The sequence below is a fragment of the Vanellus vanellus genome (genome assembly GCF_965231255.1).
Source record: "Vanellus vanellus genome assembly, chromosome: 14".
NCBI lineage: Eukaryota > Metazoa > Chordata > Aves > Charadriiformes > Charadriidae > Vanellus > Vanellus vanellus.
In genome coordinates, this window is record NC_138919.1 from 18,336,394 (window position 1) to 18,357,284 (window position 20,891).

Sequence of the window (20,891 nt, forward strand, 5' to 3'; positions counted from 1 at the left end):
CACCCCCACCCCCTTTTTTTTTTTTTTTTTTTTTTTTTTTTTTTTTTTGAGGCGGGGGGAGAGGGTGGCGGGGGCGGGGGGGGGCGCAGCCTGCCCAGCGCGCAGCCCCCGGTGCCGGCGCGGAGCGGGAGGCCGCGGCGGCGGCGGCGGCGGCGGGGGGAGGCGGTCCCCGGGCCCCAGCGCCGCCCGCCCGAGGGGGGCCAACCGCCCAGACAGGTGATGGGCGTTTCGGCTGCGCTCCGGATCGACTCCTTGGGTTTCACTTTGGTCTGATCTAAGCAAATATGCAGAAGTACCGGCTGGTCTAGTCCCGGCAGCCAAGAGGAGCGCGGCAGAGGAGCGGAGAGGAGCCGCGGCCGCGCTGCCGCAGCCCGGGCAACCGACGAGACAGCGGCCGCCCCCGGCCCCGCCGCCCCGAGGCCGCCCCCGACCCGACCCGCCCCGCCCGCGGAGGAGCCCCGCGCCGCCGCCGCCGTTCCCCCCGAGGGGATGGTCCTGACCCCCCGGGCGGCAGGAGCCGGCCCGCAGCTCCGCTCCCCCCGCCTCGCCCCCCCTCCGCCCGCGGAGAGCACCGGAGCGCGATGAGGACCTGGGCTTGCCTCCTGCTGATAGGTTTTGGCTACCTGTCCTTGGCCGCCTCCGAGGTAGGTGAGAGCGGCTTCCTGCCTTCCCGGTGCCCGGGGGTGGCGGGGGGGAGGGAAGGGGGCGGCGGGGGTCGCGGGGCGGGGGGGGATTTGCCCACCTGGGCTCGGCGGGCATCGCCGCGCCGGCCGCGCTCGCCCCGGGCCGGGCTAAGGGGGCAAGTTGCCATTTGGGGTGCGAAGGAGGGTGACCGTGCCTTCCGCGCCGGGGCTGCCGCCTGCCCTTAAAAATTATGTACACATATATATATACACACACATTATATATATATATTCACGCCCCGCGGGTGCAAACGGGCTGCGGCTGTTCGCCAGCGGAGCGGTGCGCGGAGCCCCGGGCAGCGGCCGCCCCCGCGGGCACCGTTAGTGCCGCGGGCAGAACTTGGTGGAATAACCCCCCTCTCCCCCCACCCCCCCCAAAAAAAAAAAACCCAAACCCGCCCCTCCCCGGTTTTTGAGGATCCCCCGGCTGAGGGCGGCGGGGGTCGGGCTGGAGCCCGCCCGCACACGGCTGCGCGGGGGCGGAGGGGGGGCGCGGAGCCGCCTCTTTGGGGTGGCTACAGGTGGCCCCGCTCGGGGCGAGCGCGGTGCTCGGCGCTGCACGGCGACTCCTAACTTTTGCCGGCACCGGCTCCGCTCGACAGCGGGAAGCCGCGACGTCGGCGCCGGTAGAGCGGCGGTGGCCCCGTGGGACGCGGTCCCGCCCGGGGGACCCCCGGGGGTGGGGTGGGGGGTGTTTCGCCCCCGCTCGGGCAAACTTCCCCCGCCGGCGGCCCCGTCCGGCGGGGCTCGGGGAGCGGAGGCGCGGCTGTAGCGGGCGGCGGCTCCGCCAGCCCCGGGGCCGCGGGGTGCTGCCCGCCCGGGCGAGCTCCGCGGGCGGTTCGGCGGGCGGCGCGCAGCCTCCGCGGGGGCAGCGCGGCGGCGGAGCGGGGCGGGGGGCGTGTGGTGTGCGTGTGAGTGCGGGTGGGTTTTTTTTGCCCTGTTTCGTCCAAACACGCCCGGCAAACCCCCTTTCCCCCCCCCCCCATTCCCCCTCGTTAACCCCAAACGCGCTGTCTCCGCGGTGGCGCGGCGGAGCGCTGCGCGGGGCTGCGCGGTGACCCGCGGTGTGTGTTGTGTGTCTGTGTGTGTGTCTGTGTGTGTGTGTGTGTGTGTTGTGTGTCTTTGAAGGAGGCCGAGATCCCGCAGGAGCTGATCGAGCGGCTGGCGCACAGCGAGATCCACAGCATCCGCGACCTGCAGCGCCTCCTGGAGATTGACTCCGTAGGTAAATTAGTCCCGTCCTCCTTCCTTCCGCGCCCACGGCCGCCGCCGCCCCGGGGGGGACGCACCGCGGGCGGCCGCGGCCCCGCGCCCCGCACGCCTCCCGCCGCTCCGGACCCCGCGGCGGCCGCTCCCCCCCCGTCCCCGACCCCCCCCCGTAGGGACCCGGCCGCCGCCGCCCCGGGCGGGGGAGCTTTTATTTCAAGGGGTCGACCCCAAATTTAAAACTCGGTGGGTTTTTTGTTTGCGGGGGGGGGGGGGTGGAGAGGGAGCCCGGTGGCCCCTCTGGATTTTTGAGCCCTCGCCGTGTCTCCGGGCGGAGAAGAATTTCTTTGAGGTTTGTTGTGGGTCTCGCATCGCTCTGTTATCTTTAAACTACTGTCCTAGAGGTATTTAAAATATTTGAAACAATATTTATGAATGAAGTAATGTCTCTTCGAGCGCTGGGCTTTATTAAAAGGAAAACAAACCCTCTGCACTGATTTTAAACAGGAACCTGCGTATGAAGCTTACCCTTAAAAATACACTTTTTTTTTTTTCCTCCCCAATAGTGCAGGGTTATTTTCTGCATCATTAAGCATGCAAATGGGTGTAGTGAGAACGTGCAGTTCAAACAGATCGTTGCAGCAGTAAATCGGATCGAGGAGCGCTCTATCGCTGGGTTTCTTATCGTTTGGTTTCACTTGATGCACTTTGTTCCTGGCAATTTCTTCCCTGAGTTGAGAGGGAATGAACCCGGCACCTTTGATGTGCCCAGGGGAAACCTGCATCTTTCTGCAGAGCAAACATGGAGAAAAATGAATGAGTTCTTGCTTGCGTTGGTACTGGGCCATCTCCTTCTAAACCATATGCTGTGTATTTTTGTTAAAGTCTGTGCCAGGTTCAGTCACCTTCATTCAGTGTTGCAGGATCCTTCTAGAGTTTTAACTCGCCGCTTTTTGCATGGTGGTGTGTTAACGAGCAGGAAGGCACTAGGAGCGTATTTTACAGACAGAGCTTTCAATTTTCCTGTGATTAGGGAGCGAACGGTTTCCCATTACACTGAAAATGGGAATATTTCTCTCTTGCACAATGCTTTACCATAGAGGCTAATTACTAATTACCAGATTTGTTGGCACCGGCTTAATATTTTTGGAGAGCAGCGCTTCATGGGGATTGCTGATGGCTGCAGTTGCAGAAGCTTTCACAACAGGGAGGGGATATGCAATACCTCTTTCCCCACCGAAGGCTCTTTGGGACCAGACAAGTGCACTGCTGCTGAAGTCTCTTTCCCGGCGCGCTCAGCGGAGGGCCGGGCTGCCGTCGCCGAAGGGCTGGATCTGAGCGCTGGCATTTTAAAATGCTGTGTGTTTCTTCGGCGTTTGAGTCAGTGTGCTGTAGCTACCAGAATACATTTTTTTTTTTTTTTCACATACTCCAGTGTAACAAGCACATGCTTCATTTTTAAATACCACTTACAAGGAGAGCAAAAGTTCACATGGCTCCATGGCAAGAGAGTCAAGCAGGCAAGTGGAGCAACGGTGGCAGCTGAATAAATTAGGAGATGTAGCAGAGGAGAGAAATTTATTTCAGAAAATAATTATTTACCTCGTGGCAAATATTAACCGGAGGATGCGTGACCAAAAATTGAAGAGGTCAGCCACAAGTTTCCCCTTTCATTTTGCTGTTTTCGTGCAATTTGTCGGTTTAGAAACCATTTAGAGAAGCAAGGCACATAAATATTTTACTATTTCAACATGAAATGGTAATGCCTTAAGACACCAACTCAATATTAAAAAATAAAAGCAAAATATCCAGCCTTTTACCCTGTTCTTGCTTGCGTGCTCCTTTTCCAAGCTACACAGACAGGATTGGGTCTTCACAGGGAGCAACCGGTTTTTACTACCCGCATTTACGTTTTCTGGGCACAGTCCTGCAGTCTTTACTGTCATGAGTAATTCTTACTAAGGGTTTATCAGAGTGACTAATCGAACATTGAAATTACCGTGTTTTCTTCAGTAAACAGGATCGGACCTGTTTACTATATTTAGTATTAGCTTGGATTAGCAAATCAAATGTTTTCTGGTTGTCAGGGGCAAGATGATAGTTCTGAAATGTATTTCCTTAGGGCTGTGATTGCGTTCAGGGAAGGGCTGGTTCGGTGGGGGCTTGTACAGTACGTATGGTCCTGTTTTATAGCATACACTGGTTTAAACTGAGGCTCGGAATAAAAACACGCCGGTGATTATTTTCTCCCTCATTTTAGCGCATGGTATTGCCAGTCCTTGTGCGTGTGAGTAGCCCTGTTTAAACTCGGTGGGTGGACGCGAGAATTGAGAGTGATCTTGTAGGTGAGGAGTTTGCAGGATCAGGCATGCGTACAGAAAATGTCTGATGTCCCTGAGTAACAAGGCAGAAATCTGTGCAGAACGAGGGAAGAACAGTCATTTTCTCTCCTGCAATGCAAAGCATATATTTTTAATTGGAAAAGTAAGTTTTGTAAGTCAGAGTGGGCAGGTTTTTCTTCTATTCTGACAGATTTGGTCTCTATATTGTAACGCAGAGATGACTGATAACCCCCTTCATAAAATTAGAAACCACACCCCCAGACCATCTGGCATATTACTTAAAGAAAAACACTACCCAACATGGAGCTTATCATTGTATTCAAAAACGAAAATCCAGGCCAGTTTGTCAGAGCCCAGTGCTGCGTGTCCGATTCGAAGAGAAACCCCTGGAAAGGCGACGGGAAGATTCCCAGAAAACGGGGTCTTGGATTAATTGGCTGTGATTGGGACCCGTAGTCAGCGGCGGAGTTTCGTTGGCGTGACGGGAGAGCAGAGTCTGACCCTATTTCAAACAGAAAGCGTGCGTGATCCCGGGAAGCCGGCAGCTGTAGCGTGCAGAGTGCAGTTTTACTACTAACAGACTAAATCACCGAAACGGGGGCATTTCCTCTGTTCCGCCTGTGAAGTTCTCTTCGGCTTAGCAGCGTGGTTTTTCTCCTCGCGCTTCACCTCTCCCATCTGTCCTGTGGGAGGTAGGGCTCATTTCATCACCTATTATGTTTGCCTCCCGCTGGGAACAGCTTTTCCCCCAGTCGTCTCCCTGCACGGGGAACCGCGGGGCTGAGGGCGCTTCTCCGCTCGGTGTGAGGGCAGCGGCCACAGGGTCACCTTAGGCCATGTGAATTTAACGGCCTGCCATTAAGAACTGGCAGAGCAGCTTTTGTTAAGTGGGGAAACGTTCTAAATTACCAGTAGGCTTGCATGGAAAAGTGTGAAGTTTGCTGCAGAGCTCAACCTATTGGAAAACCTTCTGTTGACTTTGTGGCTCTTGGCGTGGCGCGCCGGTTAAGGATGTTACGGTGCACCGCGTTGGCTTTCCCCGCACCCCTTAAACACGGCGTCGGCTGTGTGTGTCCCGCGTTTTCCCTGGGACGGACAGAGGCAGTACTCCTCCTCCTTTACAGCTGGTCGATCACATCTCGGTAAAGGGGAAAAAACCTAAACGAGACAGGGTCTTGCAGGCCGCTACTTATATTTCCTTTAATAGATCAAAGTTGGAAACTTAATGACATCTATCTCTCTCTGCAGTTGGATGTCAGAAGGGCATATTTTGCATCAGGCAGAAAGAAGATCAAACAAACAGATTGATGGTGCCTCGGGCCTTCTGGCTCTAGGACCCATTCGTAAGACAGACCATTTTGTGTTTTTGTACCTTACATTGAATTCCTGAAAAAGAGATAATGAGAATTCCCTTAGCTGCCGCTGTTGTTGGCACTGGGAGCCTTGGACCTATACGCTCTGGATGCACATCAAAGTGACATCTAGAGCGGTTTGTGTTAAGGCTGAGGGACCGTACCTCACATATAATTGTTTGGGAAGGAGATGGCAACGTGAAAGTATAAATTGATAAATATAACAGTAGTCTTAGGATGCTTTCCACATGCTTATTTAGGGAGAAGAGTAATCACATATTGGCAGAATGTCACAGGAGCTTTGTGATTTATACTTCATGACCCAGTGGAAAAGTGCCAATCTGACAAAAAAGAACAATTTCAGCTACACTAATGGATTGACCAAGGCTAATTGCAAGAGTTTTTCTACCCATCATTGATATGTTGTCAGTACATAAAGGATTACAGAGAAATTTCTTGATCGGCTGCCATGAAAACATTTTTTTATTATTAAAACGTTAAAAGAGAGCTGCATTAATCTGGCTCGGTGCAGCATCCTCCATCTTCGCTTAGTGACAAGCAGTGTTCCATTTCTAAACTAAGAACCACGCGTTCCTAAGCTTTCCGCTCTAAGCCTCGTTTTGTGAGGCACTAAGCACCCATAAACTCCCAATTCCTTTGCTGAGAGCTGAAACACCTTGTCCTGCAACTGCATGCTCCCAAGTCATAGGGGGGGGAAATTGATGCAAATTCTGACATGATTTGTTCAGGAGTCCTTTTGCCGGATGGTAGATTAGGTGTCGGGCTTCTTTAAAGTCAAACCGGAGAGTGCTGTTTGTAATTGCTGTAGCATTGTTGTGTTAGTGAAATTAAAGAAAGTCGTCTGGCCACACGTCCAGAGTCAAGTGTGGGTTTCAAAGCTGACTTTTGGATCTTTCAGTCCCGCTCGGGCAGGACTCCTGTTGACTTAAAGATTGCTTGAAGTGCAGTGATTATCCCATTGACTTCACTGGGAAACGGAATTCCTTCCAAATGCCTGCGGGGATGCGGGGGACACCAAGTGCCTTTAGCATTACAGTGTCTTCTGGCACCAGCCGTGTGCTCCATAATTCTGTTTATTAAAAAAAAAAACCCAACCCAGCATTGATGCTGTGTGGATAGAAATAATACAATTTGTGTTGCATAATGCATTGAGGTTTGACTGGAACTTGTTTTGCAGTCTGCTGTGCTAGCTGTGTAGATCTCTTATTTAACCCCCACAGCAAGACAGGAACTCAAGAAATGATATACATGCCTAAGATATGTAGCGAGACAGTGAGATACAGTATGAGCCAGAGGCCTTCCTCACCTTAGAAATCATCTTCTAAGCAACACATGCTCCTCGACATGTCATTTTGCTTTATAAACATGATGATAGAATATGGCTAATTGCAGCTGAGTTGAGCAGTTATATATAAGCACATGGCTTAACATATTGGTTAGCTGATCATACTATTCCTTTAGTCGTACCAGTTTCTTTAAACAAGACAGCACGAAGTCAGTCACGTTAGAAGGGAGCTATGCCAGCGTGCTGAATGTGGGATGAGGACCTGTGGCTCAGGCCCGCCGTACAGCTGGCACCATCCACGGTTTCTCTTTTCAGCAAGACGTCTGTGCCCACCAAGCAGTTCGGATTAGAGGCATTAGTTTTATCTTTAATCTTTTTTAAACACTTTGCGTGCGGACAGAGATGCTTCTTGCTCTGAGGCTGGCTTGGATCTTGCCCCGAGCGGAATTTGTGCTGCTTTCTTTTGAGTATCACTTTGTTGCCACAAATGGAGGGAGAGGTTGTGACGGCTGGAAGCTGCCCAAAAGGAGGTCCGTGCGAAGATGCTGGGTGGCTGGGCGTTGGGAAGCGGAAGAGGGCTGGAGGAAGGTCAGAACGGATCCTCGTTTTGCAGGACACCCTTTGGGGTCAGGTGGATGGCCGGGTGCCTTTGGAACGGGAGGCAGGAGACCTGGCTCCGCTCCCCGGCTCGGTCGCAGACTTCCTGTGGGGTCTCAGGAGAGCCGTTTTATTTACCCCACTGATGAGTTTTCTGGAGTATGGGGTACAATAAAAGCAGAAATAAAATCTGTTAGTCACTGCTGTGTTACATTACAGGATTGGGACTGCAAATAGGGCCCAGTATCACTAATTTCCAAAATTTCCCATCAAAATCAATGGGAAACAAGCACTCTACATAGGAAGCAGGAGCCAACTTATTGGGGTAAATTGAGCATCTAGTTTTCACACTGACTTACTTCAGACAAGGATCTGTTCAGCTGATTAGGAAAATAGACTGGACCAGTAGGTGATCCTGGCACTACCTCTGGGACCTCCCATGTCATCTTCTCTTAGCTACTTACGATAGCAATTTCCAAGGAGTGGCGATAGACCTTGAGGGACGGAGCCCTTTGTAAGGTGCTGAAGATACCACTGTCTTCATGTCTTACCAGGCTCTGCAGGTGATTTCACCAGCTGCGTGCTCACTAGGGCAGCATCTCTTGGAGGGAGGAGAAAAGGAGTTGGTTGGTTTGTAGAGTGGACCCTTATGATGTGCATTACTCACAAAGCTGAGAATAAAACAAGTTGCAGAGTCACAGTCAACTGTGGATGCAAAATGAACTGGAAGCAGGGAGCGAGGCAGTGCGGGAGACAGGAGTGTAGGGTGTCGGTAGCATGGAGGGAGGGTAATTGAGTACTGTGTAATGACCTTCTGCATTTTTTAGTGTACATCACAGTTTTCTTTGGAGCCGGCAGTGAAACCTTGAAACTCTCTGGTGATGCTACAGAGGGCACCTCCAAGCAGCAGAATGCTAAAAATCTTAGTTTTGGTGTACTGGAATCTGTAGGCAGCCCTCAGTTTGCTGACATCTTCCTGATCCCCTGGTTGCAGACTGTGCTTGTCGTTTTCAGAACCCCACTGCATGGGACACGACCTGGACTGCTTCACTTAACAAAACCAAATAGTTGGAGCAGTTATTTTGTTGTTTTTTATGATAAATGAAATGCCAAGTTTTCCATCTTTGCTTTTTCTCATGGCCCTTTAACCCATGTGGTAGGCTTATTTAGGGAACAAGACAAGCCTGGATGCGGTCCCAGAGTTTGCAGTAGCTTCAGATGCCCCTCCAAAGGTTAGGATACTTCACAGGGGATTTGTTCTGCAACAGAGAGGCTAAAAGGAAACCAACCCTTGCTTGTTGCTTTTTGCTTTTGATTCTGTCCTAGTACTGCCCTGAAAACCAAGCAAGAGCAAATTTACAGAGGCAGCATTGTTGCTGTTGGGTGTCTAATACCTTATTTTCTACCGTAGCCTCATGCCAGAACCTCAAAAAAACCTTGTAAGAAACATTTCACATGAAGTATTATTGTTCTTATTTCTACACCTTTGCAGTAAGAAAAGCTTTATTATGCCTTTCATATAGAAATGCAACTGTTTTGCTTTAGATATGGTTTTGTGTCACAGAGTGGGCACTGTTTCTGGGGGCTTTCAGTAAAATGGATATTGGAATTAAATTGTGCATGCTTGTACATGACATTCAACGTCTATGTCTTCCCTGCCATATGCCCTTGCAATTGCATTGATGGGAGTTACATTAGACTAATTGCAGCAGGATTTGGTCTTGTGCATATGTACAGCACAGATTTATATGTATGGAACAGCGCTGTAGCGACATTCATGGCGAATAACATAGCTGAGGTTTAATATTGTCTTTCCTGTTTTAGGATATGATGATGTTTCAGAAACAAACTTGAGATCCTATAGTGTTCATTCTGCTAAACATGTGCAAGAGAATCGTCCTGTGCCCATTCGCAGAAAAAGAAGCATTGGTAAGAAACAAGCTATTTGTACTTGGGGAGTAAAAACAGAGAGGGTGCTTTTGGTCAGCCAAGCGGGACATTTCACTGAAAAAATGTGACACGCACAAAGGAAAAAGGCCATTTCTAGTTTCTGCCTTTCTTTCTGCACAAAACTGGCCATTGCCTGAGAAGCCGTCTTCTGGAGGATGTCCATAGGAGACAGACAAGCACAAATTCTTTACATTCACTTTCCTGTTGCAGCATGTTAGAAAGCTAGACCTCGGTTAGAAAATGCTGTGATATTCAATGTATAATTCATAGTGTGGGGAACAACTACAGCAGTGTGCTTTAAAAAACATCAACAGTTGGTAGAGTTTTCAGTACAGAAGCTCCACAAAAGGAAACAGCTTGACTCTTTATTCAAAAGAAAAAAACAGTTTATCTGAAAAATTAAAAGCCATTGACGGAAACGCTGGGACACTGATTTGCATCATTGCGTAGGGCACCAGGCATGTTTACAGGGGATTTTTTTCTTATTAAACAATAATGATGGTGATCCAACAAAGCCCAAATACAAATGTAAAGAGATGTTAATCAATTTTAGAATAGAATTTGTATGCAGTGCTTGTTCATCTGGTTAGATCTGAGTGTTTTACCCTTCCATTTGGCTGTGGAAAACGTTCATGATCTTATCTATTGTAGGTAATTCAGAGTCGGGATATTTGTACTTTAAGCTGCGGTGGCACACGGTAGATAGCACAGCGTGCTGTCAGCATGGATTTGCAGTGTGAATTGGCAAGCGCGCTCGTCACATTGAATGCCTCTAGAGAACAGCGGTTCTGAAACAGTCTGCTACGCTTGGCACCTTACTCTGCAAGGTGTTGAATGCCTCCCCGTAAAAGTCAGTGGGAACTGGATATGCTCAATAACTTGTAGGCGTTGCCAGCTATCCTGCAGTATTGGAGCCGCTACTTTTCTTGAGTTCGTGGCACTGGGGATTGAGAAGAAGAATTTTCACTCTATTTAGCTGACTGGAATGCATCTCGTTCAACACTAAGCCTAGATTTTCATGTTACAGGCAGAGGCCGGCCTGAACTTCTTGTGCTTCAGAAGTAACTGAAGAAGTGCAGGCAGTATTTCGGTTCCCTGACACATTTCACCCAAAGCTATCATTGCTTTCACTGTAAGGCAAAAAAATCCAAGCTCCCTCGGGACAACTTGCCATCAAACAAGTTGTCCCTGCAATTGCTATTATGTTCTGCACTGTTTTGAATTATCAGCTTGACTTCTTAGGCAGTCCCTAGGTTGAGAACGATACACGGTTTGGATTTTCATGGCAGCATCCTGCAGCAGTACAGAGCTACTCTTTATGATCCTCACGTGGCTGAAACTGCTGTCTACGAGCTCACCGTACCTGAGCCCAGCAGGGTATTGGTTTAGCCGCAGGTTTTTCAGCCATGCCACTCTTGTGGTTTTGCCTCATTCAAGAAATAACAAATTAAATAAAACCCAGCATGTTCAAAGCTTTGATAACTTAATTCAAAAAAAATGGCAGTTGCCCTTTGGGATGGCAGATGGACCAGACTCCCTGATGCGGGGATGTTAAGGTTTTGTAAGCAGAAACCCAAGACTCAGAAGTTTCAAGCTGGCACAGGTTGTTCCCCAGCTCAGCCAATTTGGGTGTGATATAAATGCCCTCAGTGCAACTTCTGTGGTGGTATTTGCCAGGTATGGCATGTTTGTGTGATCATATGTGTCTGCAATGATGGCTCCGATATTGTAGAATAACAAACAGCTGCTGTTCCACAGTGGCAAAGAGGCTGTGTTGGAGGATCATCTAATCTGGAGAAGCCCCTGGCTTGCTGTCACTTCTGAAGAGCCAGGGTTGTCTTCTCTAACGGTGTGTGCTCTGGGCGATGTTGGGAGCCAGGCCATTGTAAACCCTAGCTGGGCTTTTGGGGGTGAGTCAGGCCTCTCTAGGCTAGCGCACACAGCTTAGTGGTGTGCAAAAAGTACTCGGCACCGACTTGGCAGTAGGCAATGGGAACTGAGAACATCTTCTCAACCTGCCAGCTAAGGGTGCCGCTCATAGATCGGTGTTGTACAGCATCTGGGTGCTCTGAGGTGAGAGCAGCTGCTCACCTGGAGGTGTGAATCTCTTGTGTTCGCAGAGGAAGCCATCCCGGCTGTCTGCAAAACACGGACGGTTATATACGAGATACCTCGGAGTCAGATTGATCCCACCTCTGCCAACTTCCTGATATGGCCACCCTGCGTGGAGGTGAAACGTTGCACGGGCTGTTGCAACACCAGCAGCGTGAAATGCCAGCCATCGCGGATACATCACAGAAGTGTCAAGGTGAGCAAGTGGTGGCTGCAGAGCCCCAAGAGCGTCCCCTAAAGTCTGAAAACTCCAGGTATTCTTGTGGCTGTTCTGTGTCACCCAGATCTTTATTATCTGTCCTCACAGCCACAGGGTTGGATGCAGTGCTCCTCTTGGTTTTGAGCGAGCAGATGGCCCTTTCAAGTTCCATGATCATTGGAAAATCTTGGGCTTGGATTTGATTTTCACAGGATTCCCTTTAGGTTTTTCTTCTTTTGTAATGAAAATAAAGTTGATTGTGTCTTTCCCATGATCTCTCATAGTACAGATCTTAAAGTTAAGAAGATAAAATGACTCAAGGGGCATTGGACTTAAAAAAATAAATAAATCACAGTATGGAATGCTGTTTTCTTAATTGAATATTATGCAGCCTAAATTGGGCTTTTATATTTGACAACATAACACTTTTGATCTGAAGAAATGTGTTTCAAATTATCTTACCCCAGGGACAGAAGACTCAACGGCTTCATGCTGTATTTACTCATTAGACAAAATCCCTGTTGCAATTTTCCAGTAAATATTACGTGAAATATTTCTTATGTTCATTCGGCTTCACTGTGTTCTAATTTTTATCAGTATTTAAACAAGTAACGTTGATTTACATCTGCATGTGGGAGATTAGACTTACACTTAGCATTTATATTGTTAAGACTGTGAGTTCTTGTTGGCCCTGAGTATTTTAAGAGCAGAATTTAAAAAAAACCCAACAGGTTCTTGAACGTAAAATTGCCCAGCGCAGCACGCTGATGGCTGTACTTGCAATGGGTTGGTTATTAGGAAAGGTACTGTTAACCCCTGTAGCGCTGTACGTTCTGAACTCAAAACATGGCCTCTAAGCCAGTTCATTGTTTTTCATATACACGGGCACGCATCTGAGCAGGATTTCTTTTTCTTTTACATTTCTGAACATTTGAAAAATGTTTTAATACCCAAATAAGATGGAGAAACATCTGAACAGACTTCCTTAGTCTTTCAAAAAAAACCCCAATTACACTGCACACTTGCTTGCTGCCCTTCCTTTGGGGGATACATTTTGCAGAAACAACTAAAACGAGGAAAAAATTTGGACCAGTAATTAATTTGCAGGCTGAGAACAAACTGGGGCAGTTGAAGCACTACAGTTCCAAGCCATTCAGAGTAGGAGCTAAACAGCAAAGGGCCTCAGGGTTATCGTATCTAGTGCTGTTGCCTTTGGGTTTGATACAGCTTCCAGTTAATTTTGTGTTGCAAGTAGTATGTACAAAGCAGCTGGAGATGCCCAGCAAACAGTTGAGCTGTGTATTGTGAACTTGCTGTTGGTACTTGTGTGTGACATTGCAACCCCACGCTTGTTTCCTACCCCTGCAGTGATGGGGAAGACTAGAGAGAGGCAGGTTTGGCTGCCGAAGTCCCCTGCCACTGGGGACACCGAGGGTTCCCTAGAAGCTGCAGACTCCGCGACTGGCAGCAGCTTTGCAGGATGTCATTGCCGAGGCTGCTTCCCCAGTGCACCGCCGCATTAGAGAAATCTTACTTTCTCATTCAGTCCGCTGATATGGTTTTAGTGCTTTTAGATTTGCATTCATTTTAATGGGGTGCAAGCTAAAAGTAGGCTTAGCTGAGCAGCTGCTTTTTGTGGCTGTGTAAATATATTGCCACCAGCAATATCAATATACGTCAGCCAGCTTTGGAGTACTTTTTTTTTTTTTTCCAAGCTCCAAGACTGCTTCAAACAGTCATTAAGTAGAAGGGAAAAGGGAAAAAAAAGGACAAGAGGTCAAGCAGGAACAGGATGTTCATTGTAAAGGTTGTAGGCTGACCCCACTGTCACACCAGAAATCTCTGAACAGAATCCATATTTATGCCCTCCAGAGTCAGATCCTCTTGTAGCTTTGATATAATTGATGGGTTTATGAGCCTTTTGCCAGTCCTACGTTCAGAGCTGAATGTCTGCTCATGCCATTAAGTAGCTGGCCCAGAGCGAGGGTCGCTGGAAAGGTAGGGGGAGCGGTTTTGGAGAGGTTTCTCCGCTGTTCCTGCAGTGCGGTTGGAAAGCTGTCTTGTGTTTTCCCCTGATGTCAGACTGCATAAAAGCCCTCTTTTGATTAAACATTGAAAAGGCTTTCCCCGCTTCCTCTTCATTGACAAGGTAGTGAGATCATAGCTGGCCTATTCACACTAGAAAAATGTTCACCCAGAAAGGTCAGCAAGTGGGTTTGCATCATCCAACAGGCGAAAGCAAAGGGTGTTTTCTTTGTCTTACTGAGGGCCACTGTAGTCAAGGTTAAGAGACGGCCGTGGCAGTGTGGGAGGAGCAGCGGAGATGCTTGTATTGGGGCATTCCTTTCTTGGGAACACGATTCAAAGGCTGTAGGGTTCGGGGATGTCCCTACTTTGCCTTCACGGTGCCTTGGTCAGTGAAGTTCCGTTAATGGGCTTGTGGAGTTGGAGCTGTAGAGAGGCTCCACGCCAGGAGTGTTGGTGGAACAGCTTCCCTGAAACAGGTCCTCTAAGGTTTCCCCTTCATGGGGTAGATTAATAAAAAGTAGGTTTCCCCTGCACCGTAACAGAGTGAGCCCATGAGAGCACAGCCTCCTGGCCCTAAAGGAGTCTCTGTTCAGCAAGCTGTACCCGTATAGCACTGTGAAAATCGGACTGAAGTAAAGCAGCTGGTTGGGAGCTGCTCTTTGCTAGGAAGGAAAGAATGGCACTTCTCTCCTGATAGAGAAATGGTGAGTTAGGGACGTTGGTGTCAGTTACAGATATATTTCCTCTCCTGTCTGCGAAAGCATTTCAGTAACATCTGCAGATGCTGTTGCTTCTGCACAGCGAGATCAAGTATTTACCAAGTACTGGTCCATAATTTATACAGGGGGTTTCTGAACTGAGTCTTCCCAAGAGGTTTCTTGTAATGCTGAGCGTGATGTTCTTTATATTTTTGGTCACGGCAGCAAAAACCAGTTAATATTATAGAGTGAATCCTGCCTATACTGCTAATTTTGAATAGCCAAGCTGAGTATTATGGTTGTTTGCAGCAATGCTCATTTCCAAACTAAGAAACGAGCTAAATCACTCCATCTATCTCAGCTTTGCCTTCTGCTTGGCCTTGAGCCGGAGCCATTCCAGCTTTTGCCATTTCTGAATACTCAATGTTGAGGTGATTTGGGGAAATTTAACCTAGTATATTCTTACAGTGAATTAGTGTGAGGGAAAGATGCAGAGAGAAGGAGCCGGGAAGGAAGGAAGGAACGCAGGAGCAGCTCCTCAGCTCTCATCTGGTTGTTCAGAGAGATTTCGAAGAGAGATGGCAAAAAATGCAGGAATTAAAAACGAGTTGTTCAGCAGAGCCACCCAGCCTCTGAAGAGGTTGAAAAGGTCTCGCAGAACAAATTGCTTGTGTAGGTAAAATGGCTGTATGTAATGTTTGCAGGTTTAAGAACATTTTTCTTCAGTGACTGTTTCTATCATTAGGATAAACAGCACTTTGATTTTAGCTGTGGCGTAGCTGGAGATTACTGCCAGCGCGTGGTGGGACCTGCAGGCAGGACCAGCTGGCAGGTATCAAGGGCCGATTTAAGAAGGAGAGAAACAAGGGACGCCCTGATGCAGGTGAGGACAAAATGGAAAACCAGAGAGAGGTGCCCTCAGAACATGAGAGAAACCCTGCCAGGGTGAATCGCCTGACAGAGGGCAAGGCTTGGCCGCTCCCTTTTGCAGAGAGAGGATGTAGAGACGCCCCCCCCATCAGCCATTCCTCCCCCGGGGGGTGGCGGGTTTGCTGCAACACTCTCCAGTTCTGCCCGCGGACCCTTCCTCCGGCCCAGCCCTCGCTCAGGCGCCGCCAAACCGCCCTCGGAGGCGGCTCCCGCGGCTGAGCCTCCCTGCGCCCCCCCCCCCGGGCGCCTTCCCGGCGTGCCCCGCGGCCGCCTCAGCTTCCCGCCCCGCGGGGTCTGCGCTTCCCAGCGTGCCCCGCGGCCGGTAGGGGGCTTCCCGCCGCCCCGGGCCCCGACCGGGCCGCAGCCTCCGGCCCGGGGCCGTGAGAGGGCTTCCCGCCGCCCCGGCTCCCGACTGGGCCGCAGCCCCCCGGCCCGGGGCTGTGAGAGAGTTTCTGCCACCGCGGGCACCGTCAGGGCCACGCCCGGAGCTGTGACAGGGCCGCCTCTCTCTGTGCGCTGACAGGAGGGTGTACCCCATGGCCTGGCTTCCCCGCAGGGAAATGTCTCCTGGTCCCCCCCTCAATAACTGTGCACCGGGCTTTTCTGAGGTAGGCGTTTGCCAGAGGGGTGCCCTGTAAATGTCTTTATTGGGTATTTTATGATGGGCAGGTGTCAGGCTTGAGGTGGCCGGCCTCCCCGCCGGTCGCCATCCCGCCTGGCAGGGGAGGCCGGCAGAGCACGGCTGGGGCGGTGTGCCCCGGAAGGCACCGCGCCATCCTGCCTGCCTGTCCCGTTTCCCATCCCGTGTTGAGCTGTCGGCCACGTGAGTCGCGCTGTTGTGAGGAGTTTTCTGTGCTGGGACTTCTCGTGCAAGTTCCTGCCTGTGATAAATTTCGGCTTTCTGCTAGAGGTGTTTTGGCCGTTTCCCCCCCCCCCCCCCCCGCCCCATTACTCCCTGATTTCCTCTCTCCTGGAGAAGCTCTAGAAAAGGTGTTCCCGTGGTGTTTCCATTAGGCCACTTACTTTTATCAAGATTTTATTTTCATTTTCACTCGGCTACCGCACCATCTGCAGGGCAGTACTTAGAGTCTACAGTGATGCAAGTATGGTGCCACCATACATTTAACATTTAACTAAGCATTTAACTAAGCTAGTCAGTTATTTCACTGTCTTTCTCTTAGAGGGTTTTTATATAGTGATATTTTGTGGGTTTGGAAGATTTGAGATTGTCATGGGTTTTGGTTTTGTTGTGTTTGAGGCAAGTGAAAGAAGGTGATGTTGGTTTGTTGAGGACTGACCATCTCAGAGTATTTGGTAATGCAGTTAGGAGTAACTGCACAAGATAAACACCAGGAAAAAAAATACAAAGAAGAAAAAAGATGCTAGCATTAAGGCCAAATCCCACACTGTTAGCATAGCTATCCCTGTTCATGCCCACTGCAAATCTGACTAGCATTAACTGCAGACCCTGTGTGGCAGCAGGTGTTACCAGATGACAGGAGCACAGCAATTCATCTGGTTTGTGCTGCTTCAGTTCAGATGTTTGCAACATCTTACAGAACAGCATTCCTTTAAATTGTATAGCATGAAGTAGGGCAGTGTGGAATGTATGCTGGATTGTATTTTTAACTACAGTACAGTAAAAACTAACTTTAAATTGCTGCATAAACTCATTACGAAACTATTCTTCAAAGTATTTTTTTGTTTAGTTTTTTTTTTTTTTTAACTTGTTTAATACCAAATAACCACAGGAACTGCATATATCTTTCGGATTGGAAAACCAAGCAAAACGGGGACAGACTTAAAAAGCTTGATTACAGTTTATTTTTGTTGCGTGTAATTTTCAATAAGACTGGTTTATTCTAACAGCTGTAATAAGCACGGCAAGTTTGAAAGCTGTTTCATGATTGCTGGGTCTCTTTCTTTGTCTCTGATGATGGAGGTGTCTTAATTACTGTTTGTTTTTGTAAATTTTAAGGATTAGTCATCCTTTGATGCCATATGACTCAGTTGTACCATACATATCCAAATCTTTGTATTCAAAGGCTTTATGGAGTTGGGTTCTGATAGGAGATTTTGAAACCTACTGCTTCGATCCACAGTTAGTCTTTCAGCAAAAGCATACCTCTATGCCACGGTCAGTTCTTAACCTGTTTATATGGAGATCTGGCAGTTTGGGAAGATACATCTTAATGTGGACACTTTAACTATTGCATCTGTCTCTCTGCAACTTTTGTTTGCTGGGTAAATGAAAATTGTCTCCAGATCCTGTTGACAGAAGAGGTGGTGACTAAAATGTGGATCTGAACTCGCTCCATGAAAGCAATGGCAGATCTCCCAGTGACTTCAATAAGGACAGGATTTTGCTCTAGCTCGCTAGCTGCTGTTACTGTCATTCAGAGATCCTTGGTAGTTTGTGTCCACAGAGCCAGAAGAGTGTTTCTGGGAACTTGGAATGTGATGTTTTTTTCCAGCCACCACTCACTCTTATTTTGTGACACTGTTTTTCCACTTTTGGGAAGGCCAGGGAATGATTTTTATAGTGTGAATATTGATTTGGAGCATGAAATCCCCACCAAACACACAAGTAAACCATTACCAGGAGAGTCTAGTGTAATTGTGGTTGCTGTATTTGGTAGTAACTGCAGCTTTTGTTGGATCAGACTTGATGGCTTTGCCATGTAGCTTTTGTAGGGACAACCAGCCTCTCTTGTTCTTCTGCTTCCTCATCGATCTTATTTATAATGCATACCTGTACTACGTAGTAGTCTTGTTCGCTGGGTCAGCCACACTGCAGCCCCCTTTTGTGAAGTGGTAGATAAATCATTAGTAGGACTGAGAAGCTGTGATTTCATTTCAGTGATTTCCATTTCAAGCAAATTGTTATCACCTGTTCATGCAATGTTTAACATAATTGTAAACTGAACATTGGAGCCCTTACACACTGTCCACCACCCTTTTTGCCCACTTTAGGCCATATTGCCTTGCACAGCTACGACCATCATGCCCGTTACACTTAGTGCAAGTCTGTGCCCAGTATCCCACAGCCCATTTCAGCACCCAAGCCTGGCAGTGTTCCTGCCCCTCTGCACCATTCCTCCCTTCCCGGCTGCCAGTACCAAGTTGATCAGGATGTTCTCCTGTTCAGTATCTGCCCAGCCCGACGTCCTTCTCTTCTGCGTTGGTTTCCTTCACATGTGAGACCTGCATGTATCCAGAGCTGCTCCAGTTTCCTCCAACCTCGTCTTGCCCTCCAGACTTTCTTTTTTCTTTTTTTTTAAGGATGCCAGTGCTTTGGCCATAGTGGAGCAGTGTAGTTGGATGGACTGGAGAGAAATAGTGTACCTGCCAGCTATCCACCATAAAGCCAAAGGCTGGATCCAGTTTGTGAGTGGTAGTTCCCTTGGACCTAAAAACAGTGCGTGGGAACTCTTGTAAACAAGTCCTGGGTCATTGCAAGAAATGAGTAGGATTGAGACTGGTGTTCTAAGCTCATAGTTGGGTCCTGGTTCTGTAGAGTTGAGAACTTTAAGTTCAGAGGGCTCTGGAGACACCAATTTGTAAATTACAAAATGTATTACAAACCAACCTAATGCCTTCACTGTTAGCCTTCAGCTTAAGAACAGTGGTCAACAAGTACAGAAGATCGTGCTAAAAGTGGCAGTCTACAAGAACAACCACTCATTTGAATCTATAGATGTTTATTGTAATACATGTGAAAACTGGGTTTCTTAAAAGTTCAAACTAAGATGAATGGGAAATTGTTTTATCTCTTGGGGGAAAAGAAAATTATTTCAAACTGCTGAACTTGAATAAACAAATAGTCTGTGCAATAAATAGTTACATGATGCACAATTAAGATAAAAGATGATTAGTATGCTAACATTTTATATGGGTTTGGCTACATTAAAAAATAGAGGTATATAGTTACCTGTCTTCAGTTCTGAACTGTAACTATGTTAATGTGTCTCATTCCTCATTGTATTTTATAGGTGGCAAAAGTGGAATACGTTAGAAAAAAGCCAAAATTAAAAGAAGTTCTGGTGAGATTAGAAGAGCATATGGAATGCACCTGTACATCATCAAATACTAATTCAGATTATAGAGAAGAAGAAACTGGTATGTTTTCCTTTTATTTCTGCATTAATGCTGATTTCATACGGACCTTATTTTTATATTAGTGAAGAATGTAAAGCAAACTTTGCTTCCAGTGAACTCAGTAGAGGAGCTCCCAGCTACTTCTCTGTGTGTTGAAGATGCAAAATGAGGGGCAGTTTGTGCTGGATAAAGAGTTTGAATTTGAAGTTTGTGTGTATCAATTCTCATTAGGTTAGCCTTTAAATACACATAAATGCCAGATAGTATTGAGGTCTTGCTTAACTAAGTTAAAGGTTGTCATGTTGCAGTTTATTGGTGAACTCCATTGCCTAATTTCTTTAGACTTTGTGGAGGTAGGGCTAAGGCTGAGATTTACGTCACCTTGGGGAAAATATTAATGAAATGAATGTAAAGCACTTAGGAATAAGTTCAATATTCAGGAGTAAGGAATTTTGAAACAACATTGCCTGTTTCTGTTGTTTTCTTACTTACGTATAGTCAAGAATTTATTGTCATTTGTCATGTTAAACCTAAGTTTGCCTTATCAAGACAACATTTAAGTTACCATGGGGAAAGATTTATGGGGAAAAATACTTACTTGCTTTCAATCTGACTTTCATAAACCCACCTAAAATTGTTCGGTCACATCCTCTTACTAGGGTGCAATCAATGCAGAACTTGACACGTATTCAGGAAAGCCGCTACAGTAGAAAGTACACCTCCCTCTCTCCTGACTTTGCTTGAAGGCAGCCTCAAAAGTTTGCTTTCACCTCTGCTGGGAATTTATGGGTGCAGTAGACCCAGCCCCAAAACTAGAGGCAGTGAAGAGCAGGTAAATACAGGGAGGAAAGCTGCTCAAATGTGATGGATTTCGTAGGTGGCTGGGTAAAGAAGGGTTATCTATATGTACTATCTCCATCCAGCATGGACACATAAATCTGGTCTAAGCAAATGTAAACTTCAGTTGCTGTGTACAGAGCAGAAGAATTAGAATTTGTGTAGAAGCAAAGTTAGGCCTCTGCTGTGATTTTATTGGATGTCAATTTATGTGAGCTGAGTGTTTTAGCCAAAACCAGGTTGAGTTATGAGTAGACAAAACCACATTTAAAGGGGTTATTTTTATGTGTGTATGGTTTGACATTTTTTCTATGTCTTCTATTTGGGACAAAAAATAATCATTAGATAAATTTCATTTTTCCAAAATGTCTTTAAATGCCAAAAAATAAGCAGTTAAGATTTTAAGATGAAAGCTTTTCTTCCTGGTATGTGTGAAAAATGGGGTAGAATTGTCATGAAAGAACATAGATTTCTATGATTTAATTACTGATAGGAACAAAACTTGCACCAGCAAGTGGATGGTGAGCTGAAAATAGCTTAACTACAGAGCTGA

At 47.7% G+C, this 20,891-nt stretch overlaps 1 protein-coding gene across 1 annotated transcript in view; it reads left to right on the forward strand.

Annotated features, from left to right (window-relative positions):
* Positions 1 to 581: 581 nt before the first annotated feature.
* Positions 582 to 20,891, forward strand: part of PDGFA (platelet derived growth factor subunit A) — a gene marked incomplete at its 5' end in the record, with an annotated part of 92,279 nt that continues 71,969 nt past the window's right edge. Inside the window, 5 exons of the mRNA XM_082490755.1 lie at positions 582 to 644; positions 1,812 to 1,908; positions 9,311 to 9,415; positions 11,557 to 11,744; positions 19,396 to 19,522. Of these exons, the coding sequence (XP_082346881.1) occupies positions 582 to 644; positions 1,812 to 1,908; positions 9,311 to 9,415; positions 11,557 to 11,744; positions 19,396 to 19,522 (580 nt within the window). The remainder of the gene's footprint in view (positions 645 to 1,811; positions 1,909 to 9,310; positions 9,416 to 11,556; positions 11,745 to 19,395; positions 19,523 to 20,891) is intronic.